The sequence below is a fragment of the Microcaecilia unicolor genome, chromosome 6 (genome assembly GCF_901765095.1).
Source record: "Microcaecilia unicolor chromosome 6, aMicUni1.1, whole genome shotgun sequence".
In the NCBI taxonomy this organism is placed as follows: Eukaryota; Metazoa; Chordata; class Amphibia; order Gymnophiona; family Siphonopidae; genus Microcaecilia; species Microcaecilia unicolor.
In genome coordinates, this window is record NC_044036.1 from 196251380 (window position 1) to 196276989 (window position 25610).

At 45.3% G+C, this 25610-nt stretch overlaps 1 protein-coding gene across 1 annotated transcript in view; it reads right to left on the reverse strand.

Annotated features, from left to right (window-relative positions):
* The window catches only part of DOCK3 (dedicator of cytokinesis 3), an 873576-nt gene that overhangs the window by 822401 nt on the left and 25565 nt on the right, over positions 1–25610 (reverse strand). Inside the window, exon 3 of the mRNA XM_030206787.1 lies at positions 18696–18736. Coding sequence (XP_030062647.1) covers positions 18696–18736 — 41 coding nt within the window. The remainder of the gene's footprint in view (positions 1–18695; positions 18737–25610) is intronic.

Genomic DNA, 25610 nt, shown 5'->3' on the forward strand with positions numbered 1-25610 from the left:
TGGGTTTGGTGGGAGAAGGCGGTGGACAGAATCTATGCATGTCCGGTCCATTTCTGAGACCTCTGTATATGGGAACAGCCACCTGGTCAGCTGCGGAGCAGGTGGCTGCTATGTGACAGGAGCTGTAGTCAGCATACGGTCGCCCTAATCTGCCACCGCTGCGGGCTAGTTCCTCATTGTGACCAGTGCTCAGAGCGAGTGTGGCCTTTGGGGTCAGATCTTTTTCCCTTCCGGTTCGTTTTGACCGCCACTGTGTCTTTCAGCAACAACTATTCTATTCTTTGAGTAAAAAAATATTTCCTCTTGTTAGTTTTTAAAATATTTCCATGCAATTTCATTGAGTTTCCTGTGGTCTTTGTACTTTTTGAATAAGTGAAAACCGATTCATCTCCACACACTACACACCACTCAGAATTTTGTAGACCTCAATCATAACCACCCCCCCCCCAAGCAGTCTGTTTTCCAAGCTGAAGAGCCCTAACCTCTTTAGCCTTTCCTCATATGGGAGCAGTGCAATCCCCTCTATCATTCGGTTCACTCTTCTCTGAACATTTTCTAATTCCGATATCTTTTTTGACATATGGTCACCAGAATTGAACGCAATACTCAAGGTGAGGTCACAATACATAGTGCCCCACAGATCTACTATAATAGACTTTTTTTTCTAGCATAAGTGTTTTTGTTCCACGTAATCACCAATCCACTATAAGTACATAAGTATTGCCATACTGGGAAAGACCAAAGGTCCATCAAGCCCAGCATCCTGTTTCCAATAGTGGCCAATCAAGGTCACAAATACATGGCAAGATCCCAAAAAAGTACATTTTATACTGCTTATCCCAGAAATAGTGGATTTTCCCCAAGTCCATTTAATAATGGACTTTTCCTTTAGGAAGCCATCCAGACCTTTTTTAAATTCTGCTAAGCTAACCGCCTTTACCACATTCCCCAGCAACGAATTCCAGAGTTTAATTACACGTTGAGTGAAGAAAACGTTTCTCAGATTCATTTTAAATTTACTACTTTGTAGCTTCATCACATGCCCCCTAATCCTAGTACTTTTGGAAAGCATAAACAGATGCTTCACATCTACCCGTTCAACTCCACTCATTATTTTATAGACCTCTATCATATCTCCCCTCAGCCGCCTTTTCTCCAAGATGTAGAGCCCTAGCCGCTTTAGCTTTTCCTCATAAGGAAGTCGTCCCATCCTCTTTATCATTTTTGTCGCCCTTCTCTGCACCTTTTCTCATTCCACTGTATTTTTATTTATTTATTTGTAGCATTTGTATCCCACATTTTCCCACCAATTTGCAGGCTCAATGTGGCTTACATTTGCCGTAATGGCGATTGCCATTTCCGGGTAACAGAATTACAAATGGTATTGCGTTGAGGTGCATACATACATGGTAACATGCATGGAACATAGCATACATGGAGCAGATCATGGTATAGATATATATCATGTGCATGTATATATGGTAAGGAAGAATATATTATGGTAATGCACGAAGGTTCCTGAGTAATAAATTGGATTGTAGCATACATTAGGTCATCGACTGTGGAGAGATCCTATTCTACATAAAGATTAAAGTGGTAGTGCTTGTTCATTAATAGCAAAGAGGTTAACCAGTTCAGTGAAAGATTTCAGTTATGTCTAGGTCGTGTAAAGTCTTATTATTTAGTATTTAAGATGGATGCTTATGGTATGCCTTCTTGAACAGTAGCCTTCGGAAGCTAGCTAGGTCTTGTGTTGTTTTTATGGCCTTCGGTAGTGCGTTCCATAGCTGCGTGCAAATGCATGAGAAACTGGTCACGTATGTGGATTTATATTTTACCCCTTTGCAATTAGGGTAGTGGAGATTGAGGAATGTGCTTGGTGATCTTTTTGCGTTCCTGGTAGACAAATCTATAAGGTCTAACATATAGGCCGGGGCTTCCCCATGAACGATTTTGTGGACCAGGGTGCAAACTTTAAACGCAATTCGTTCTTTTAGTGGGAGCCAGTGTAGTTTCTCTCTTAGAGGTTTGGCACTTTCGTATTTCGCTTTCCCAAATATGAGTCTGGCTGCTGTATTTTCAGCGGTTTGAAGCTTCTTAATGATTTGTTCTTTGCATCCAGCATAAATTGCATTGCAGTAGTCTAGATGGCTTAGTACCATTGATTGTACTAGGCTGCGGAATACTTCCCTTGGGAAGAAAGGTTTGATCCTTTTAAGTTTCCACATTGAGTAGAACATTTTCTTTGCTGTATTTTTCGCGTGATCTTCTAGTGTGAGATTTCGGTCAATTGTGACTCCCAATATTTTCAAGCTGTCTGAGATCGGAAGGGTGTAGTCCGGGGTATTTATGGTATTGGGTTTGTTTGTATTGTATTGTGAGGACAGGATGAGACATTGTGTTTTTTCTGCATTTAGCTTTAGTTGGAATGCGTTCGCCCATGAGTTCATTATTTGGAGGCTGTGTGTGATTTCGTTTGTGATTTCGGTTATATCTTGTTTGAACGGGATGTACATCGTGACATCATCTGCATAGATGTAAAGGTTGAGTCCTTGGTTGGATAGCAATTTGGCTAATGGTGTCATCATTAAGTTAAAAGGAGTCGGCAAGAGCAGTGATCCTTGTGGTACTCCGCATTCAGGTTTCCATGGTGTTGATGTTTTTGAGTTTGATATCACTTGGTAGGTTCTTGTCGTTAAGAAGCCTTCGAACCATCTAAGTACGTTTCCTCCAATCCCGAAGTAGTCCAGTATGTTTGAGAGTATTTGGTGGCTGACTATATCGAACGCGCTGGACATGTCAGATTGTAGGAGGAGCACATTGTTTCCAGTTGCAATTAATTGTTTACATTTGGTTATGAGAGTGGTTAGCACTGCTTCGGTGCTATGGTTGGATCGAAATCCTGACTGTGATTCATGTAGTATAGTGAATTTGTTTAGGTAGTTGGTAAGTTGTTTGGTTACCATACTTTCCATTAGTTTGACTACCAGGGGGATTGATGCTACTGGTCGATAGTTGGCTGTGTCGTTTAGTTTTTTCTTTAAGTCTTTGGGTATAGGGGTAAGACGTATATTTCCTTTGTCCTTGGGGAATAGTCCGTGTTGCAACATGTAATTCATGTGTGATGTAAGGTCTGTTATGAAATGTTGGGGGGCAAGCTTTATTAGGTTACTGGGACAAATATCTAATTTTGAGATGCGGCGACCAGAATTGAACACAATATTCATGGAGCGGTTTCACCATGGAGCGATACAAAGGCATTATAATGTCCTCATTTTTGTTTTCCATTCCTTCCCTAATAATCATTTATCATCATCATTTATTCATTTTATATACCGTTTCTAATTGCTATTGCAAAACAGAATGGTTTACATTAAAAAGAAATACTTCTCATACAAACAAATAAGAACTCCAATCATTGATAGAAAAGCACAGCATCCCAAAAAAACAAAGAAATACATTTCTAGTAGAATCTACTACTCCAAAAAAAAAACAAAAAAAAAACACAATTACCTATAATAAATATAATTTACCAAAACGTCTACACCTTCCCTATCATAAATTCTGTTCAATACAGTTTGTAAAAAGAAATGTTTTCAGAAGTTTTCGAAAGTGAATGTAGGAATCCTCTAATCTAATCTCTTTTGGAAGTCCATTCCAAAGAAAGGAAGACAGAAAAAAGAACGCCGATACACGCGTAGATTCCCATCGAGCCTTAGCCGGCGGCGAAATGACTAACCTATTATCTGTTAGCGATCTAAGAGTTTGCATAGCAGAATAGGGAATAGTCAGATTAGATAGGTAACTAGGAGTAAGTAAATGAAAAGCCTTATGTGTCAAAGTGAGTACTTTAAATTTGACTCTTGCTTCAATCGGAAGCCAATGAAGTTGGTATAATAAAGGTGTTATTCTATCACCCCTCTGAGCCCTACAAATCATGCGAACCGCTGTATTTTGTATTCTTTGTATTCTTTTTAGATTAACTTTAGTGATCCCTGCATAGATAACATTACAATAATCTAAGCGTGATGTAATATACGCATACGCCAATGTTTCAAGAGAGTCTTTACTTATTATATTTCTAATTGCACGGAGCTTCCTTAAGTGAAAAAAAGACTTTTTAACTACATCAGATATTTGTTCCTCAAAAGTTAGTGCAGAATCAATAATGACCCCTAAATATATCTGAAGGATTTAACTGTAGGAATGTACTGATCAAATAACATGGGTACTACTGATGGAATAGCTCCATGTCCCACTATCCATGATGTCGTCTTATCCGGATTTAATACTAAGTGATGTGTTGCCAACCACTCTGCCACTTTATCAAGACAAGTTTGAACTGGTGTAATATCTATACTTGATGGCTGGACATAATGAATAAGAAGGAAGTAATCAGCATACGAATAAGAACTAATACCCACTGTTTGAATGAGCAATACCAGGGGACTAACGTATAAATTAAAGAGCAATGGTGACAAGACTGATCCCTGTGTCACCCCACATGATAAAATATATAACTTGGAAAAGATTGCTGTTGAATAACTTTAGACGAACGATCTTTAAGGAAGGATGTAAACCATGTCATGGTTATCCCAGAAATACCAATTTCACTCAATCGATCAAGAAGTAAATTATGATTGATTAAATCAAATGCCACAGATAAATCCAACGAAATAACTAGGTCAATATAACCTTGTTCCAGTATCGCATAAATTTCACTTAACAAAGAAGTCAAGATTGTTTCCGTACTGTGTCCTTTTCTAAAGCCCAATTGTCTCAGATGTAACAAATTTTTCGAATCCACATAAGCTTGCAGTTGTGTGAACACAATTGTCTCTAAAATTTTAGACAAAAATAGTAGATTAGACACGGGTCAATAATTATTAGGTAACAAAGGATCCAATGAAAGCTTCTTCAAACTCAGTTTTACTAACGCTTCTTTCAACACGGTAGGCACCACCCCTTCAGAAAGGCTCAATGTAATAATTGAGTATAAAAACATTTGTATTTCAAACGTAGGTATTTTCAACCAGATTGATAGTAAAGGATCTAATGAACTATAGGTGGGTGAGAGACCTGAAATTAAAGTTTGCAATGATTCTACAGTAGGAATTTCAAAATCGTGCCATGATGCAGATAAGTGCATTCCTGAAGAATAATAGGTTTGGCTTGTCCTCAACACCTTTGGAAAATGAGCTATTAATTTCTCAATTTTAGAACTAAAAAACATTGCTAGCGCCTCAGATTCAATGTCATGTGCCTCTATACTGTCACTAGTTATCGTTGTAAAGTGTTTCATAACATGAAACAATTGTTTTTGTGAACTAGCTGCTGTCTTTATTTGATTAGAGATATGTTATTTTTGCAGTCTTTAATTGTGCCAAATAATAAGTTTGGCATTGCTTGCATTTCTCTTTTAGCTCTGCAGACTAACATTCTATTTGCTTTCTTAGCTGCAGCAGCACACTGAGCAGTTTTCAGCTTGCTACGTTCTCAAGTAGTAAGATGGGTTTCTTAAGGCATGGCAATCATGACCATCTTGTTATGCATACTATATAGAATTTTTTTCTTTCAATCAGAGAAAAAATTCCTCCTACATTCCATGTGAATATTTTCAAACACATTACATCACCTTTAAGAGATAGTGTAACACCATTACGGAAACATAAATCCCAGCTTCCAGCATTCCCCCCACCCACAGTACAAAGGGGAGACCATCCCAGGTTCTAGCATCCCCCCCCCCCCCCGCAGTACAAAGAACATAGACCCAACACTTCTCCACCCCACATCCCCAACAAGATGTAGCAGAACTCAAATGTATCAAACAACCTAGATTTCAGCTCCTGAAAACCATTTGTATTGTCATAGAAATTTTTTTTTTTAAGACATTCCTACCCCACCCTACTCCCTTTCCCCTTCCCTTCCTCAACTTACCTATCCGCCAAAGTAACAGAAGTGAAAAAAAAACACCACCAGAAAACCCCATATCCCAGACAATCCCACCGCAAGGGACCAAACCTTCATGACACCTTTCCATCCTCCCACCAGGGTCATGTATTTACAGCAAGATGTAATATGACAGCTCCCATACATATACACTCAAAGCTAACCCCCCACTTACGACATGCAGAAAATGTAAAAGATAGCCCAAGATACGTCACAAAATAGGGTACGGCAATTAATGCAACAGTAAACAATATAAACCATTCAATCTATGATAAAATATACAATAATCCTCCCAACCAGTTGTCATCTAGTATGGATTGACTCCATAACACTAGCAAGTGGTGCAGGATAATAATTATGAAAACTTCAGTGGACCAGCAGTGCAGACGGGGCAAGCTAAGTTTATTTTAGGGTAAGAGCACTACAGTAACCGCATTGAATAATAGCCATTTGATTATTTGGAGTTAAATATAGAAGAGTTGTATTATCAAAACCAACACATCTGTTTTACAAACTAATTGAAGTCTACTGGCTATATGTCTTAGGATTGTATAAGTAAATACAGTAGATGTAAAACTGGGAATTTCAAACCTTCTTAACTTAAATTCTAAATACCCAAAATAGTTTGAAATAATGGTTTTGAAGGCGTAACACTTTGTAACTCCAGAATTCCACAATCGGGATCGTTGCTAATAAACCAACAGGGAACCTCAAACCTCCTCATAGGGAACACACTTCAAAAATTGCTTAATCCTCTATTTTATGAAGGAGTAAAATACTATCACTGGTTCCAGTGAGGAGAAAGAAGAGAAAAAAAACCAAACACAAAAACTCATGACTACATGAGAAAAACGGATGGTATAAAAACTCTCCTTCCCCTTCACTAATTAAAGAGTTAAACAAGATGAAACATCTCCCTTAAAAACCACCAAACCGGTATGAAACCCGGTGTATCTTAAATACCCCCAAACACACTCATCAATTTAAAGCCTGAACCCTTAATATAGACCTACCCGCCCAGTTTTTCAAAGTGAACAGAATATAATCAATGTCTTTAGGAAAATCACAGGCTTACCAAACCCACACAGTCTTTCAAAAAATCACAGTCACTTATCTGCTTGTTGATAGCTCCAGGCTCGGTTAGTCTTATAAATCCAGGCTGATGGTAGTAAAGTTGGAGAAAACGCCACACTGTTCAGTATATATCACTGACACCATCAAGGGAGACACGGGATGGTGTCAATGGTATATACCGGTGGTGGCGAACCTATGGCACGCGTGCCAGAGAGGGCACGCAGAGCCCTCTCCTTTGGCACGCATGCCTGTCGCTGGTCCGCCCACGCTCCCTCCCTCCGAATAGTTCGCCGCCTCCCGCCCTCCCTCCAACCCAACAAGTATCAGGCCGCCCGCCCTTCCTCCCTCCCTCCCAGCACCAGGAACCCCCCTCCTCCTGTGAAATTTTAAAAGCCTACCGTTCCTCGGGGTTAAAGCAGCGTGCAGCACCGGCAGCAAAGAAGCGTGTGTTCTTCGCTCGGCACGCCTTCGGCCTTCGCTTTGGTTTCTCAAGCTCTGGTCCCGCCTATGCTACTGGGTGCTTCTGCTGGGTGGGTGGGAGGCCTGATGTTGGGTGCTGGGTGGGAGGGAGGCCTGGTGGTGGGAGGGAGGGAGGGAGCCTGCCTGGTGCTGGGAGGGAGGGAGGCTGCCTGCCTGGTGCTGGGAGGGAGGGCGGCAGGCCTGGTGCTGGGTGGGAGGGAGGCCTGCTACTGGGTGCTTCTGCTGGGTGGGTGGGAGGCCTGATGTTGGGTGCTGGGTGGGTGGGAGGGAGGCTGGGTGCTGGGAGGGAGGCGGCAGGCAGGCCTGGTGCTGGGTGGGTGGGAGGTAGGGAGGCTGGGTGCTGCTGGGTGCTGGGAGGGAGGGCAGCCTGGTGCTGGGAGAGCAGGGGGGAGAGGAGGGTTGCTGGACATGGATGGAGGGTTGCTGGACATGGATGGAGGGCAAGAAATGAAGAAGAAAGGAGGAAAGTAAAGAAATAAATGGAAAGGAAGACCTGGAAATGGAGTTAAGAGAACAGATAGCAGCAGAATCAGAGACTGGACCAATATGGATAGAAAAACAAAATCACCAGACAACAAAGGTAGGAAAAAATCATTTTATTTTCATTTTAGTGTTTAGAATATGTCCAATTTGAGAATTTATATCTGTTGTCTTTTTTTGCACTGGGTATACTGGAGCTGTAACAGCTTACAGAAATGATTTATAATGAAAAAAAATCATGTTATTTTTTCCTCCTATACTAGTATAATATTTTCAGTGATGTCTGTTTATATGCGCCATGGCTGGTGTAGGGGGTGTGGCTATCATAGGGGTGGAGTCATATGTGGTAACCCCGCCCATAATGAGCACCGGCACTTTGCGATAAATAATTCGATTTTGGGTTGCTGTTTGGCACTCGGTCTCTGAAAGGTTCGCCATCACTGGTATATACTGAACAGTGTGGCGTTTTCTCCAACTTTACTACCATCAGCCTGGATTTATAAGACTAACCGAGCCTGGAGCTATCAACAAGCAGATAAGTGACTGTGATTTTTTGAAAGACTGTGTGGGTTTGATAAGCCTGCGATTTTCCTAAAGACATTGATTATATTCTGTTCACTTTGAAAAACTGGGCGGGTAGGTCTATATTAAGGGTTCAGGCTTTAAATTGATGAGTGTGTTTGGGGGTATTTAAGATACAGCGGGTTTCATACCGGTTTGGTGGTTTTTAAGGGAGATGTCGCGGACCAGCGACAGGCGTGCGTGCCAAAGGAGAGGGCTCTGCGTGCCCTCTCTGGCACGCGTGCCATAGGTTCGCCACCACCGGTATATACCATTGACACCATCCCGTGTCTCCCTTGATGGTGTCAGTGATATATATTGAACAGTGTGGCGTTTTCTCCAACTTTACTACCATCAGCCTGGATTTATAAGACTAACCGAGCCTGGAGCTATCAACAAGCAGATAAGTGACTGTGATTTTTTGAAAGACTGATTTTTTGAAAGACTGTGTGGGTTTGGTAAGCCTGTGATTTTCCTAAAGACATTGATTATATTCTGTTCACTTTGAAAAACTGGGAGGGTAGGTCTATATTAAGGGTTCAGGCTTTAAATTGATGAGTGTGTTTGGGGGTATTTAAGATACAGCGGGTTTCATACCAGTTTGGTGGTTTTTAAGGGAGATGTTTCATCTTGTTTAACTCTTTAATTAGTGAAGGGGATTAAGCAATTTTTGAAGTGTGTTCCCTATGAGGAGGTTTGAGGTTCCCTGTTGGCTTATTAGCAACGATCCCGATTGTGGAATTCTGGAGTTACAAAGTGTTACACCTTCAAAACCATTATTTCAAACTATTTTGGGTATTTAGAATATAAGTAAATACAGAACATAGGGATGGTGGGTGAAAGGACGTGAGGGAAGGATTTAATGTGCCTACAGTCTTCCCTCTCTGTCTCCTCATCCCAGGAACTCACCTTCATCTTCCCTATTCAAGACTTCTCCGTCTCTCTCCTCTCAACACCTGAAACTTCCGACTAGTGGGCCCTGACTGGCCCAGGAGGGTTCCCCCACCCCATTTCAATTGTACTGCCTTTTGAGAGAGAGAGAGAGAGAGAGAGAGACAGAGATACAGAGAGAGAGAGAGACAGAGAGAGAGAGAGAGAGAGAGAGATCTTTGCTGAAGCCCTGTAAAAAAGAGTTATATTTCATAACTGGTGAACAGCTATATGTGTCCTGATCTCCCCAAGTACTTTTTAGGAAGTAAATGGATGTTTAGCTAGTGTTATAATTGATCCATATTTCAGTTACGTGTTATTGTTTGTTAATTGCACTATTTTGTTCCACTGTTCCAGGGGTGAACTAACCATTGGAACAATAGGGCAGTGCCCAAGGGCCCACAGCAGTAGGGGGCCCACTCTCCCCTAGCTTCCATCTAATTTAATCACTTTTGATAGGTAGTTGGGGCCCATGGCCCTTATTGACCGAGGGCCCAGAACACTGTCAGTCCACCCCTGCACTGTTCAATTTTTAAAAGACAATAAACAATATTTAGTTTATTGCCTCTATGGACTGATAAAGAATCCTGGTGATTTGTGTGTTGGGTCTGTGAGTGCTTTCTGGGAACTACAAGACCACTGGGAGCGTGGCCCCAGTAACTTAGAAATCACTGGGAATAATCTGAGAGTAGTAGACTCGCCCAGAGGTGGTTGTGACCCGGTCAGTGGGAGGAGGGTGTTAGTGTAGACCACAGGTGCAGGCTGACCTGAGATGTGCTGGGTATAGACCCCTCTAAGTGGCTGTGGGGTAACCCCAGGCAGGTGGCTAGGTGTTTCGTGGCACTCTTACTCTCTCTTCTCCTGCCTCCTCTCTCCTGGGTTTTTGCATTCTCTTCCTCCCTCCATCTTAGGTTTCATCTCCTCTCCCAACTCCTCCCCTCCAGCATGATCCCTGGTATGTTCTATCCTACCTTTCCTCCAACCATGTACCCACCTTCGAGCCGAAGGTGCTTAATACCATATCTGTATCCTTTAAACCCCCCCCCCCCCCCAAATATTCCCATCCCTCCTCACTCCGTAAACATTCATCACTGCTCAAACTGCATTCCCCAAGCATACACCCCCCTCTATTAAAGCCAGTATTAGCCTCCTTCTCCCCACACCCCCTTTCAGCATTCTCCACTCTTCCCTTCCCACAAGTCATTCTTGCCCAACTAGAAAACCTCTCCACTGCTATCACCCGAGTACCAAGGCCCTCCAGAACAAATAACTAGGGTCTAGGGCAGTGTTTGCTACAGCTTGTCCATCCTATACCTACAGAGAAGGGGCAAGCCTAGAACAAACACAGCACAACAAGGAAGAGGTTAAGCAAAGGGACTGGATCAGGGATTTGAGCCCATTATCTGCTGCAATGTGGGCTCCCTGCTTCATTCCCTGTATTGCTGCCTGCTTGCTATGAGGACAGAAGGAACAACCTCAAGCATTAAGCAGGGGCTTTGAGACATTGCCTAGTAGAGTCAACACATGGACCCTGTGGAGAAGATAATGCTACAGCTGCCAGTACCGTGGCACATGAATGGTTCCTTATTAAATACTGGTTTGAAAAATATTGACTTAATGATCCAATTGACTCCCTTGAAAGCATTATTTTTTGGTGTAGTTTTTGCCTCTTTGGCAAGTTTCTCCTCAAATATTCTCTTTGCCTGTCTTAAGGTTTTACATCTAGTTTACCAGTGCTTATGCTCACTCCTGTTTTCCTCATTATTATCTGTATCCCATTTTTTTTAAAGGTGCCTTTTTTAATTTTTTTTTACTTTAATTGCTTCTAACAGCACAGTAGGCCTTATGTGATGGAAAGTTTAATTCAGTACAGAAAGCCTACTGCACTAGGCCTATAATTACAGAACCTTCACAGTGTTGCAGTCGGGTGTAGGCAGCGCCTGCCTACTTATTTAAATAAGGAATTAAGCCTGCAAATTCCTGGCATTTCACCTGCCTCTATAATTAGATTTCCTGAAGAAAACAGTACTTCCAGAAGTGCAGTACTGGAAAATAAGCAGACAGCACCACCACAAGGTTTCAGAGAAGAATATATGTGCTCACTGAACATGACAATATTCTCTTTTCTCCAGGCAGTTTCTGCTTCAGGTTTAAGTTATGTAGATGCATCAGGACAGTAGTGTTTCCAACTATTTAGTACTTTATAACATCACACCTTAACAGGTTTTCCATTCCTGTTATAGTGCTTGCAACGCAGTTGAGAGAGAGTAAGTCCATCTTTGGCTCTGCAAGTACAATGGACAGTAATCTCACTGCCACTTCTCCAATACCCATCAGAATTTATTTAACATGAAATGCATTCTTACCCAATAATTTCCTTTCCTTGAATCTTGCTAGACAACGCCAGACATATGTATATGGATTATGAAGATGGAGGCAGAGACTCCAAAGATTCCAGTGACATAGCCAATATAAGAAGAGATGCAGCTAGAACTTTCCAGTATGCTAATGCCAAAACTCACTATGATAGTGACTAAAACAGTTAAGGTAAAATTATGTATCATACCTGATAATTTTCTTTCCATTAATCATAGCTGATCGATCCATAGACTGGTGGGGTGTGTCCATCTACCAGCAGGTGGAGATAGAGAGCAATCCTTTTGCCTCCCTATATGTGGTCATGTGCTGCCGGAAACTCCTCAGTATGTCGATATCAAAGCTCCATCCGCAGGACTCAGCACTTAGAGAATTACACCCACAAAGGGACACTCTGCCCAGCTCACCACCGCCGAAACGGGGGAGGGGAATTAACCCAGCTCATCCCCACACAAGTGGGGGAGGGGAATCCGTCCAGCTCATCCCCGCGGAGCGGGGGAGGGACACCACACCCGCCGATGCGGGGGGATCTGGCTTATCCTGCAACCGCAACCGCGGGAGGAGCTGACTGACCCTAACACCGCCGAAGCGGGAGAGGTACAAAGCTGCCCTACAGCCGCACGAAGCGGGAGGGAGCGTCGGCAGAATTTAGGTCTCAATCCAGCCCCGTAAAACGGAGGGGAGAGGAATGCAGCAGCTCACTGTAACACAAACTCGTCTCAACTCCTGAAGAATCCAATTGAAAAAACTTGAACATGAAGTCCTCCTGAACAGGAACTGAAGACTAAACTTGAACCTGAAATGCAACCAGAATATAAACAGTACAGATATCTGGGAGGGGCTATGGATTGATCAGCTATGATTAATGGAAAGAAAATTATCAGGTATGATACATAATTTTACCTTCCATATCATCATGCTGATCAATCCATAGACTGGTGGGATGTACCGAAGCAGTACTCACCCAGGGTGGGACATAGAAATCCCTGACCGCAACACTGAAGCTCCAAACCGGGCCTCCGCCCAAGCAGCCACAGTCAAGCGGTAATGCTTGGAGAAGGTATGAGCCGATGCCCAAGTTGCCGCCTTACAAATCTCTTCCAAGGAGACGGACCCGGCCTCTGCCATCGAGGCCGCCTGTGCTCTAGTGGAGTGAGCCTTCAGCTGGATAGGCGGCATCTTCCCCGCGGCCACATAAGCCGCTGCAATGGTTTCCTTGACCCATCGTGCCACTGTAGGCTTGGATGCCTGCAGACCCTTACGAGGACCTGCGAACAGCACAAACAGATGATCCAACTTCCGGAAATCATTGGTCACTTCCAAGTATCTGATGATGATTCGTCTCACATCTAGATATTTGAGAGCAGATTACTCCTCTGGATAGTCCTCCCTACGAAAGGAGGGTAGGCAGAGCTGCTGATTCACATGGAAGCGAGAAACAATCTTGGGCAGGAAGGAAGGCAGCGTGCGAATAGACACTCCTGCCTCAGTGAACTGCAGGAAGGGTTCCCGACATGATAGCGCCTGGAGCTCGGAAACTCGCCTGGCTGAAGTGATAGCCACCAAAAAGACTGCTTTCAACATCAGGTCTTTCAGAGATGCCCTCGACAAGGGTTCAAAAGGCAGCTTCTGCAAGGCTCTTAGCACCAGATTGAGATTCCACGCAGGCACCACCGAGCGCAGAGGAGGGCGTAAGTGATTAACTCACTTGAGAAAGCGCACCACATCTGGCTGCGAGGCCAGGGAAGCACCCTTCAGGCGACCCCTGAAGCAAGCCAGAGCCGCTAACTGGACTTTAAGGGAACTGAGTGACAGGCCTTTCTCCAGACCTTGTTGCAGGAACGCCAACACTGAAGAAATTGGAGCAGTGAAAGGAGAAAGAGAGCCTGCCTCACACCACGATGCAAAGGTACGCCAAACCCTGGCGTAAGCAGTAGAAGTAGAGCGCTTCCTCGCTCTCAGCATAGTGGCGATGACCTTGTCTGAGAAGCCCTTCTTCCTCAGACGCTGCCGCTCAATTGCCAGGCCGTAAGACCAAAGGGGGAGGGATCCTCCATCACCACAAGACCCTGATGCAACAGGCCCTGCTCTGCTGGCAGCCGCAGAGGGCTGTCCACTGAGAGCCTGATCAAGTCCGCATACCAGGGACGTCTGGGCCAGTCCGGACCCACCAGGATTATCCGGCCCGGATGCTTTGCTACCCGGTCTAGCACCCTGCCCAACATGGGCCAGGGCAGGAACACATAGAGAAGCTCCTGTGTCGGCCACTGTTGGAGAAGAGCATCTACTCCCAGAGATCGAGGGTTCCGTCCTCTGCTGAAAAAGCGCGGCACTTGGCAATTGGCCGATGACGCCATCAGATCTAGGCTCGGCTGGCCCCAGCGCTTCGTGATGTCCAAGAACGCCTGAACCGAGAGCTGCCACTCTCCGGGATCCAAGGTATGGCGACTGAGAAAGTCCGCCTTGACATTCATGACTCCGGCAATGTGGGCCGCCGACAGCTGTTACGGGTTCGCTTCCGCCCACTGGCATAGATTCATGGCCTCCTTGGCTAGAGGGGCGCTTTTGGTACCTCCCTGGCGATTGACATAGGCCACAGCCGTGGCATTGTCCGACAGGATCCATACTGGCTTCAACGCCAGTACCGGGAGAAACTACAAAAGCGCCAACCGAATGGCTCTGAGTTCCAGGAGGTTGATAGACCACTTTGCCTCTGCAGGAGACCAGAGCCCCTGCACTGTCCTTCCCAAGCAGTGGGCTCTCCAGCCCGTCAAAGAGGCGTCCGTCGTGACGACAACCCACTTCGGGGTCAAAAGAGGCATTCCTGCGGACAACTTGTCTGTCCTCAGCCACCAGCTCAGCGCCTTGCGCACCGCTGGGTCCAAGGGAAGGCGCACAGCATAATCCTCCGACACTGGAGTCCAGCGCTGCAGCAGAGAGTGTTGTAGTGGTCTCATATGAGCCCTGGCCCAGGGCACTACTTCCATCGTGGCTGTCATAGAGCCCAACAGCTGCACATAGTCCCAAGCCCGAAAAGGAGAGGCTACTAGGAACTGGTCCACCTGAGTCTGAAGTTTGACAATCCGATTGTCTGGCAGGAACACTCTGCCCACTTGGGTGTCGAAACGAACTCCCAGATACTCCAGGGACTGAGTCGGGCGCAGCTGGCTTTTCTCCCAGTTGATGATCCACCCCAGGGAGCTCAAAAGAGCAATCACCCGGTCTACAGCTTTGCCGCACTCTGCATATGAGGGGGCTCGGATCAACCAGTCGTCCAGATAAGGATGGACTTGTACTCCTTCCTTTCGTAGGAAGGCCGTGATGACCACCATTACTTTGGAGAAGGTCCACGGAGCAGTAGCCAACCCGAACAGGAGGGCTCTGAACTGGAAGTGTCGGCCCAGGACTGCAAAACGCAGAAAGCGTTGATGAGGAGGCCAGATGGGAATATGCAAGTAAGCTTCCTTGATGTCTAAGGATGCCAGGAACTCCCCTGCCTTCACTGCCGCTATAACAGAGCGGAGAGTCTCCATTCAGAAGTGCTGAACTTTCAAGGCCCGAGTGACCCCTTTGAGGTCGAGGATAGGCCGTACAGAACCTCCTTTCTTTGGTACCACAAAGTAAATGGAGTAACGTCCCTTGCCAAGCTGATCTTCTGGCACCGGAACGACCGCACCCAGGCAGATCAGATTGTCCAAAGTCTGCTGCACTGCCACAGCTTTGACCGGAGACTTGCAGGGAGAGTGCACAAACCCGTCTCTTAAGGGTCGGCAGAACTCTAGCTTGTAGCCGTCTCTGATGACTTCCAGCACCCAAGCGTCTGAAGTTACCCTGGCCCACTCGCCCAGAAACGAGGACAGGCGTCCTCCAATCTGCTCTGGGCCATGGACCAGGGCCCCGTCATTGGGTACGAGACCCTGGGGGAGGACCGGAGGACGCACCTCCGGGACGGCGGTCTCTGCGAAAGGAATGCTGCTTGGGGGAGAAGTTCCTCTTGAAGGAAGAGGGGGCAGAGGAGCCCGACTTGCCCGGGCGATACCGATGGGCTTCCTGAAACCGTCCTTTGGAGGAACCGGGGCGGGCACCACTGGCCCGAGCCCTGACCTCCGGTAACCTCTTGCCCTTAGACGTGCCGAGATCGGTCACAATCTTATCTAGCTCAACCCCAAAGAGCAGCTTTGCACGACCTACAGACAAGGGTTGACCCTCTTGATATCCAAAGTGGGCCGAAACAACCATCCCTCCTTGAGGACAACAAAATTAATTGAATAGCGACTGGTTTGAGTGATCCTAGATCAAGCAAACACCACCAGGTCAGTCTGACAATATCCACCCCGCATGACAACAAAGGCATCTGTGACGGATTCTGCAAACACTAGTGCATAAGTCTGCCTAAATACCTCTAGGACCCACTAATTGAAAGTAATAGGGGTCCACTCTCAAGTCAAACAGGTGAAGCCATCTCCCCACTGGTGACACTGCGAAAGGGAATCCACTGAATCTCACTGGGGGCCTTTGGCTTCCAACAAGGGAGGTGGAGGAGGGAAAGGAGCTAAGACTCCTGACCTCTGTGCTTCCCAGAAAGGCTGCCCCTTCTGTGAACCTGCTGAGGACCAAACCCTTCCTACTCAGATGTGGCCAACCTCAAGTCTCTGGAGTGCAGTCTACCTCCCAAGAGCCTTGGAAGGCACTGGTGTTTTGCTTCTCCCAAGTCCTTCATAAGTTTTTGCCAAAGAGCAGGTGACCACAGAAAGGCAGCATGGTTCTGAATTCAAAGCCATCTACAGATTACCACATCAATAACCAACAAGCAAGAATCCATCCAAATTAGATCATACAACATATCCACCACAAAAGGCTGCGCCTGACTGCAGGAGTGCCACCTCTGGAGATGAATGGAGGATGCCCTCCCTGACGCAATGCAGAACCCCTTAAGCCACATAATTGCCAAAGTCCACAGCTTGCACTCCCAGTGCCAAAACAGAAGAGAAGAGAAAAGCTGTTTAATGAGCAGCTCAACCTTACAGTCATGGGCATCCTTGAGGGACAAATCTCCATCCACCAGGATGGTAATCATCTTGGCACCCTAAAGAGACATTTGAGATCATCCTGGGGTAAAGGATAGAGTTTCTCATTCAATCTAGTCCCCTTGAGGACTAGATCTGGATCTCCCCATTCTCCTAACACAATCCTAGAGAGAGCTTTATGAAGGAGAAAGGCCATAGGGGAGCCCTTCAGTCCCTCCAAAATAGGATCCCTTTTCACAGTGGGCTCTGCTACTGCTGAAGGAATAGACAAGACCACCAGCACTTGGTCCATAAAGGAAGACAACTCTTCCCGGCAAAACAACTATATCACTGGGGATGAGAAGCCCTCGTTAGGTGAAATCTTCCCAGACTCAGGGGAGGAGCCCCACAAGAGATGAAATGTCCGCCACCTCCCCAAGTATCATCGACCACCCATGAGAGAGGAACCTTAAATGGCGCAGTCTCTAGTGCTATGCCCAGAGACCTCAGTTGCTTTCTCGGGGTATTAGAGAGGCCCCAGGACCTGATAACCAGGGTTACCCCCACCCCCCACTGGATATGCTCCTGGAACCTCAATAATGCTTATCAGAGATATTCAGTAAAGATCAAGCAAAAGTGGGGTCCCAATGGCATCATTCTCCCTCCCCCCAGCCAACATGAACCCCTACAGAGGTGGAGATGATCTCTCAACCCCTGGACCTGGGGGCCCTGCTCAGATTTGACAGTGTGTCCACAACATGGTCCAAACAGAAAATAACCACCACTCTTTCTGAAGTTGTCACTGGCGCAGCATGAAATGAAAGCCTCTGATGTGGTATCAATGAAGCCTTGGGAGGGCTCCAGAGTGCTCCCCCATTCTCCCCAACACAAGCAGGGAACAATACATCTGTTGCTGTGCTCCTGCGCTGGAATTGGAGCTGAGCTGAACCCCAGTGCCTCTGCTCTGAACATGCACACCCCCACCATTGAAGAGGCAGGATCAGCACTCCCAGGTCCTGCCTGAACTGACCCTACTGCCAGTTGCTGGCAAGGCTAGGCTGCACTCTTTGCCTCGGTCTGCTCGTACCCTGTGCTGAACGCATCCCCCCTTTAAAAAAGCTCAACTCCGTTGACCGGGGAAAGCAATTGCCAGCTGAGCTACCTGCCTTGGGGATTTTTTTTCTTCTGTAGAAAGAGAGGCTTGCTCAATACAGCAAGCCTTATGGAGCAGAGACCCTAGGCCAAGCATCCTGGCTCCAGAAGGTGAAAACACCTTTCAAATCTCCACCAGGGAATGGGTCCTCAGACCCTGGAAGGTAGTGTCCTGGCCAGACTGCAACCACGGGCTGAGTGCTGTTACCCATGGCTCAGGGAGTCAGGCTCAGCAGAAAACAAAGAATTTTTTTTTTTTAAACCTGTCCACCTGCACCATCTACTGGAGGCAGACAAATACTGGAAGGTTCTGAGCCTCACCACTCCTTGTAATCTTCAGAATCTTTGCCTCTATCTTTTGGTAAAAGGCCATAGCCCATAGGTGTAGACTGGTCTAGCAGGATAAGGAAAATATAGGATTCTTTGTATAGGTCCTTACAACTGATTAACAAAGAAAGACCTTTAGTTTACAAATTTCACTAAATTCCTCTCAGCATCAAAAACTGCCATGCTGCAAATCTGCTATTTGTATACCATCTGTCTGTAATTATACTATTTTAAGTTTTACTACTGAGAGGAGGAGATGAAGACATGAAAACAGAGGAAAGATTTCAGTAAGTAATAACTATAGAAAGCAAAAGTATTTAAATAAAATAGACGGAAGAGATTTTTTTCTCCTCTAATTACCTTTACATTAGGCTTTTTTGTTGAAGTTCCTCGGTACCAGCCTAAATCAAATAAAAAGAAAGGCAGCGTTAAAAGAAATATGTAACATGCTTCATATACACTAGTAAAAAAAAATTATAACAAAAAAAACAGAAAGCTCTCAAATCTAGAAACCAAGATCTGAGTACCATCTCTGCCACTTACTCATTAAATTATCATTAACATTTGTGAAACCTCTCCCTGTTCAATATCTTGCTTTATTTTCCTAAATCTAAAGAGATTTAAATATTATTAAAGGTAATAAATAGAAATAAATCAAAGCAGAGATAATAAGATACCTTTTTTATTGGACTGACAATGTATTTTTTGATTAGCTTTGGAAGGTAACTCTTCTTCTTCAAATCAGAAATAAGCAAATGTTGACAAATATCAGAATACTTTATGAAACACAAAAGCATTCCAATGAGTCTCACAGGAAGAGGGTGGGGTGGGTTAGGTGAGAAACAGGGAGAGCTGGGTGGGTGAGAGACTGGGAGTTAAAAGCTGTAAAAGTGTGGAATTACTTGCCAAAATATATACAAGCTATAACTCACTATGATGTTTCGAAAACATCTGAAAAACGTTTTAGAGAAAACATGATTTACTTAGGTTTTACTTCTACCACAATTTTGTATGGAATATTATTTGGAGATATTTTGATGATTTTTTATTATAAATGTAATTCATTAGCATTGAGCTAGTTCTACTCTAATTCACTTAGAACTTTTTCTGGCTTTAGTAGAATATAAATTTGAATGTTAAGCCTTCAGAGCTTTCCAAGTGGCCTATAGTTTCAGGAAGTTGATATGCTGCTGAGCCTCCTGGAAGAACCACTGACCTGGAGTGTGGAGCCCACCTATATGAGCTCCCCAGCCCAAATTGGATGCATCCATCATTAATGTCTTGTGGAATTGAGGAATTTGGAATGGTAGTCCCATGGTCAAACTGGATAGACCTGTCCACCAAGGCAGACACTTCGAGAGAAGGAGCAACAGCTATAGCATCCGCTAGGTTCACTGTGGCCTGAGACTAGTGGTTGCCAGGGTCTACTGGAGCCTCAAATGGAGGCGTGACATGCGTGTGACGTGCACAGTCAAGGCCATATGGCCTAGCAATCTCAAAAGTTGCCAAGTTGATACAATGTGGCTCTGATGAATTTGCAGCACTATTGGGGTCAATGAGGAAAGGCTGAAGTGGCTAGGGCTCTTCAGCTTGGAGAAAAGACGGCTGAGGGGAGATATGATAGAGGTCTATAAAATAATGAGTGGAGTGGAAAGGGTAGACGTGATGCATCTGTTTACTCTTTCGTAATATACTAGGACAAGGGGGCATTCAATGAAAATACAAAGTAGTAAATTTAAAACGAATTTGAGAAACCTTTCTCCACTCAACGTGTAATTAAACTCTGGAATTCGTTGACAGAGAATGTGGTAAAGGCAGTTAGCTTAGCGGGGTTTTAAAAGGTTTGGATGGCTTCCTAAAGGAAAAAAATCCATAGACCATTATTAAAATGAACTTGGGAAAATCCACTGCTTATTTCTGGGATAAGCAGCATAAAATGTTTTGTACTTTTTTGGGATCTTGTCAGGTATTTGTGTCCTGGATTGGCTTGATGGACCTTTGGTCTGTTCCAATATGGCAATACATATATACTCCTATGAACTCCCAATTGTTGTCTAGGAAGGAGATAGGGTTCATCATAAACTATCCAAATCCCAGTAGCTCCAGCACCTGAATAGTTCTTTGCAAGATTCCTTAGTTCCTTCCTGTGCTGTGCTTTTGTACAACCGATTGTCCAGGTAGGAGAACATATGTACTCCCAATCTGTATAGCAATGCTGCCAACTGCCAACTGCTGTGGGACACTTTGGGTGCTTCCTTACTCAAAATCCGAGATACTTCCTGTGATGAAGATGTATCTGAAAATAGGTATAGGCAGTGGTGTGCTGGAGCCGGCTCGCAAGAGCCGGTTGTTAAATTTTTTACCGACTTGCAAGCCAGCTCTCCTTCCTTCCTTCCTCCCTCCCTCCCAGCTACAGGGTCCGGTCCCTCCCCTCCCTTGTCCAGCGAATTCTTCGGGGCAGGCAGTCTTGCCTGCCCGCTGCCGGCGCTGACCCTCCCCCGCTGCCGGATCGCTCTTTAAAAATGGCCGCCGAGACTGCCAGCAGCGGCCTCGCGAGACTTCTGCTGAAGTCTTGGAGGCTGCCCTTGTAAGTCTCGGCGGCCATTTTGAAGAGCGATCCAGCAGCCGGGGAGGGTCAGCACCAGCAGCAGGCAGGAAAGACTGGGGTTCTTTCCTGCCTGCCCCGAAGCATCCGCTGGACAACCTCGGTGGCTGGAGGGGGGCAGAGGAGAGAAGGGAGTCGCTGGGCATGCGTGGCTGGAGGGGGGGCAGGGGAGAGAAGGAAGTCGCTGGGGATGGGTTACTGGAGGGGGGGCAGGGGATAGAGGAGAGTCGCTGGACATGGGTGGATGGAGGGGAGGGCAGGGGAGAGAGGAGGGTCGCTGGGTATGGGTGGATGGAGGGGAGGGCAGGGGAGAGAGAAGAAATGCTGGACATGGATGGAGAGGAGGAAAGCGTGAGGAAGGAGAAGAGATGAGGGAAAAGGAAGTGAGGAGAAAACCTGCACATGGATGAAGAAAATAGGCAGAAGCTGGATCCACTGGACAGTCAAGTCTGCAAAGGACCAGAAATGAAGAAGAAAGGAGGAAAGAAAATAAATAAACGGAAAGGAAGCCCTGGAAACGGAGGTAAGAGGACAGATATAAGCAGAACTGGATACTGGGCCAGCATGATCAGAAAAACAAAGTCACCAGACAACAAAGGTAGAAAAAAATCATTTTATTTTCATTATAGTGTTTGGAATATGTTCACTTTGAGAATCAGGTGCTCAACATTAAAAGTTTATATTTATTTACTTATTTATGGCATTTTATTGCACATGAAACATGAATTAGATTGGAACCTGGGATCATTTTTTTTTTCCCTGGAGTAATGCATTGCCCCCCCCCCCCCCCCCCCCCAAGGCTCTCTCCCCAGCTATAGCTAAGGTTACCATATGGCTCCAGAAAAAGGAGGACATTGAAAGCAATGGAAGTAAAACCCGGCTGGCTCAATCCGTCCTCCTTTTTCTGGAGCCATATGGTAACCCTAGCTATAGCCAGCTCTGCAATTTGGGGGGGGGGCGCAGAGGGGGACTGGGGAGAGAGCCGGTTGTTAAACATTTACCAGCACACCAACGGGTATAGGCATCCTTTAAATCCAGATAGCATAGCCAATCATTATCCTAAATCATGGGAAGAAGGGTGCCTAGGTAAACCATCCTGAACTTCTGTGTCCATTGCAGTTCTGGGAGCGATAGAGACCGATGTCAATATCAATGGAATGTCTTGTCAGCGTCAAAAATATTTCTGTACTGCTGTTTTTGACTTTTAATGTTTTTGGTTTAAAGCTGTGAGCACAGTTTGCAAGGAGGATTATGTTCGGGTCCCACACAAGACAGATACAAAGAACGAGTGTTCACAAAGAACACAGTCCTTGCACACCTGGAACATTTAAAACCACTGGGACTTTTCTGAGACATGCTAGGAAGAAATAGTTGCCAAATCAAATGGCTCAATGTTGACAAAATGGGAGAACTTACCCAACCAAGGTAAAGGGCTAAGAGGGTCAGGGGAGCTGCAGAGAAATAAGGAAGTATGTACCAAAATCTCTAAGAAAAACTAAAGGAAAAAAAAGAAGAAACCTGATCCCATGTGAGGAAGAGACAAAACATGGGCACTAGCACAACGAATCAGGCAACCCCACTAAAAAAGAAACAGGATAACGCACATGATCTTTTCAGCTGCACAGAAAAATAGCGCACAGCGGCAGTAGATGAGAAGGCTCAAGCATGCAAGGTGCATGTTTCTAAAAGCTTCTGAAAAAGAATGCTGGGGAGCATCTCCACAGCCGGCTTTCACTGGATGATGTCACCTAGATGTGAAAATATGCTATCCTATTTGTCCTCAGAGAAAATCCTTCCTCTCTTTCCTACGGTGGAACTGGTTCAACCATGCTAGCCCTCAAGAAGGAAGAGGGATTTTTTTTTGTTTGTTTTTAAGTATGTTATGATGCTGAGAGCATCACCTTAACACATGCTCACATCAAATCTTAAGTCTGAGGCACTCAGTCAGATAGGTCTGTCAGCACCAATACTCATGGCAGAAGCCCTTGATACAGAGTTCTTCGGACATCTCCCTAGGAAGGGTGTTGACAAAATCCACTTCACTATGTACACCGTTCCTGAAGTGCATGCCCATAAAGAGCTGGTAAGATGCTATGTGAGACATGAAACATAGTAACATAGTAAATGACGGCAGAAAAAGACCTGCATGGTCCATCCAGTCTGCCCAACAAGACAAACTCATATGTGCTACTTTCTGTGTATACCCTACTTTGATTTGTACCTGTCCTCTTCAGGGCACAGATCGTATAAGTCTGCCCAGCACTATCCCCGCCTCCCACCACTGGCTCTGGCACAGACCGTATAAGTCTGCCCAGCACTATCCTCGCCTCCCACCACCGGCTGGCTCTGCCACCCAATCTCGGCTAAGCATTCTGAAAAAATGTTCTTCTGAAAGACTCCAATGTCCTATGCCTCCATCCCGTTGGCCACAGGGAATGAATCTTGGAGTTACTGGCTCTTCTGAGAGTGGGTTCAACCAGGGCCGTGCCTAGGGTCTCTGGCGCCCCCCTGCAGTTGGCGCCTCCGGCGCCCCCGCCCCCCCCATTGGCACCGCGTCGCCACGCCCCCCCGTTGGCAACGCACCGCTCCCCCCCCCCCCCCGAAAACGATCGCTACACTGCCCGCCCTCTTCTCCCCAGATCCTTTTCCTTTTTGTTTAAATTTACCTCTGTCCGGCGGCAGCGTAGCGTCAGTGAGAAGGAGGCGGCGCTTCCCCGCCCCGACGTGTCTACTAGTCTTCTTCCCTTCGCTAAGTGTCCCGCCTTCTTCTGACATCATTTCTGACTTTCCCCATTTCTATCTCAATAGCAGACAAGGAACTTTTCCTCCAGGAACTTTTCCAAACCTTTTTTAAAGCCAGATATGCTAACCACTGTCACCACATCCTCTGAAGTTACCATATAACTTCACTGAATATCCCTTAGTCTTAGTACTTTTCAAAAAATCAATTCACGTTTACCCGTTCTACAACACTGTAGTCCTACCTCTATCATATTCCCCCTCGGCTGTCTCTTTTCCAAGCTGAAGAGCCCTAACCTCTTAAGCTTTTCCTCATATGAGAGGAGTTCAATCCCCCTAAACATTTTGGTTGCCGTTCTTTGAACCTTTTCTAATTCTGCTATAAAACTTTCTTTAGATACAGTAACCAGAACTGAACACAATATTCAATGTGAGGTCTCACCATGGTGCAATACAGAGGCATTATAGTATTTTTTCTTATTTTCTATCCCTTTCCTAATAATTCTTAGCATTGTTGCTTTTTTGGCTGCCAACACACAATGGACAGAAGATTTTAGTGTATTGTCTACGATGACACCTAGATTTTTTTTAGGTGCCGACTCCTAAGATGGAACCTAATATCAATTAACTATGATTTGGATTATTCTTCACATTGTGCATTACACTTTGCATTTGTCCACATTAAATTTCACCTGCCATTTGAATGTCCAGTCTTCCAATTTCCTAAGGTCTTCCAGCAATTTTATGGCTAGTTTTATGTCATCAGCAAATGTAATCACTTGACTCATCGTTCCTATTTCTAGATCATTTACAAGTGTGTCAAAAGCACCAGTCCAAGTACAAATCACTGGAGCACTCCACTATTCACCCTCCTCCACTGAGAAAAAATGGCCATTTAACCCTATCCTCTGTTTTCTATCACTTAACCAGTTCCCAATCCACAACAGAACACTGCCTCCTATCCCACGACTAATTTCCTCAGGAGTCTCTCATGAGGGACTTTGACAAAAACTTTCTGAAATTCTAGATACACTACCATCAACCATCTCATCTTTATCCATATGTTTATTCAACCCCCCCAACCCCCCCTTCACTTTCCCCCCAGATTCTGGCTGAGTTCTTTTATGATAAGTTTCACAAGATTAAAGTTGAATTCTCAACCAGGTCACCTCCACCTCTCCTTCCCTTAGTCCATTCTCTCAACCCTCCAACCCCTGCCTCCTTTTCTTCCTTTTCTGAAATCACTAAAGAGGAAACTACACATCTTCTTTCCTCCTCGAAACTAACTACCTGTTCCTCTGATCCTATTCCCACCCATCTACTTAACACTATCTCTCCTACTGTCATCCCTTTTATCTGTCATATCCTCAATTTTTCACTGCCCACTGCAACTGTTCCTGATGCCTTCAAACATGCCGTAGTCACACCACTCCTTAAAAAAACCTTCATTGGACCCTACCTGTCCTTCCAACTATCGCCCCCATCTCCCTCCTCCCTTTCTTATCCAAGATACTTGAACGTGCTGTTCACCGCTGTTGCCTTGACTTTCTTTCATCTCAAGCTATTCTAGATCCACTTCAATCTGGCTTTCGCCCCCTTCATTCAACTGAAACAACACTTGCTAAAGTCTCCAATGATCTGTTCCTGGCCAGAACCAAAGGTCTCTAATCTATCCTCATCCTTCTCGATCTATCTGCTGCTTTTGACACTGCTGATCACAGCCTACTCCTTGATACGCTGTCCTCACTTGGATTTCAGGGCTCTGTTTTTCCTGGTTTTCTCTCCCAGTGTACTTTTAGTGTATACTCTAATGGATCCTCCTCTACTTCTAACCCACTGTCAGTTGGTGTACCTCAGGGATCCCTCCTGGGACCTTTTCTTTTCTCCATCTATACTTCTTCCCTTGGTACTCTGATCTCATCTCATGGTTT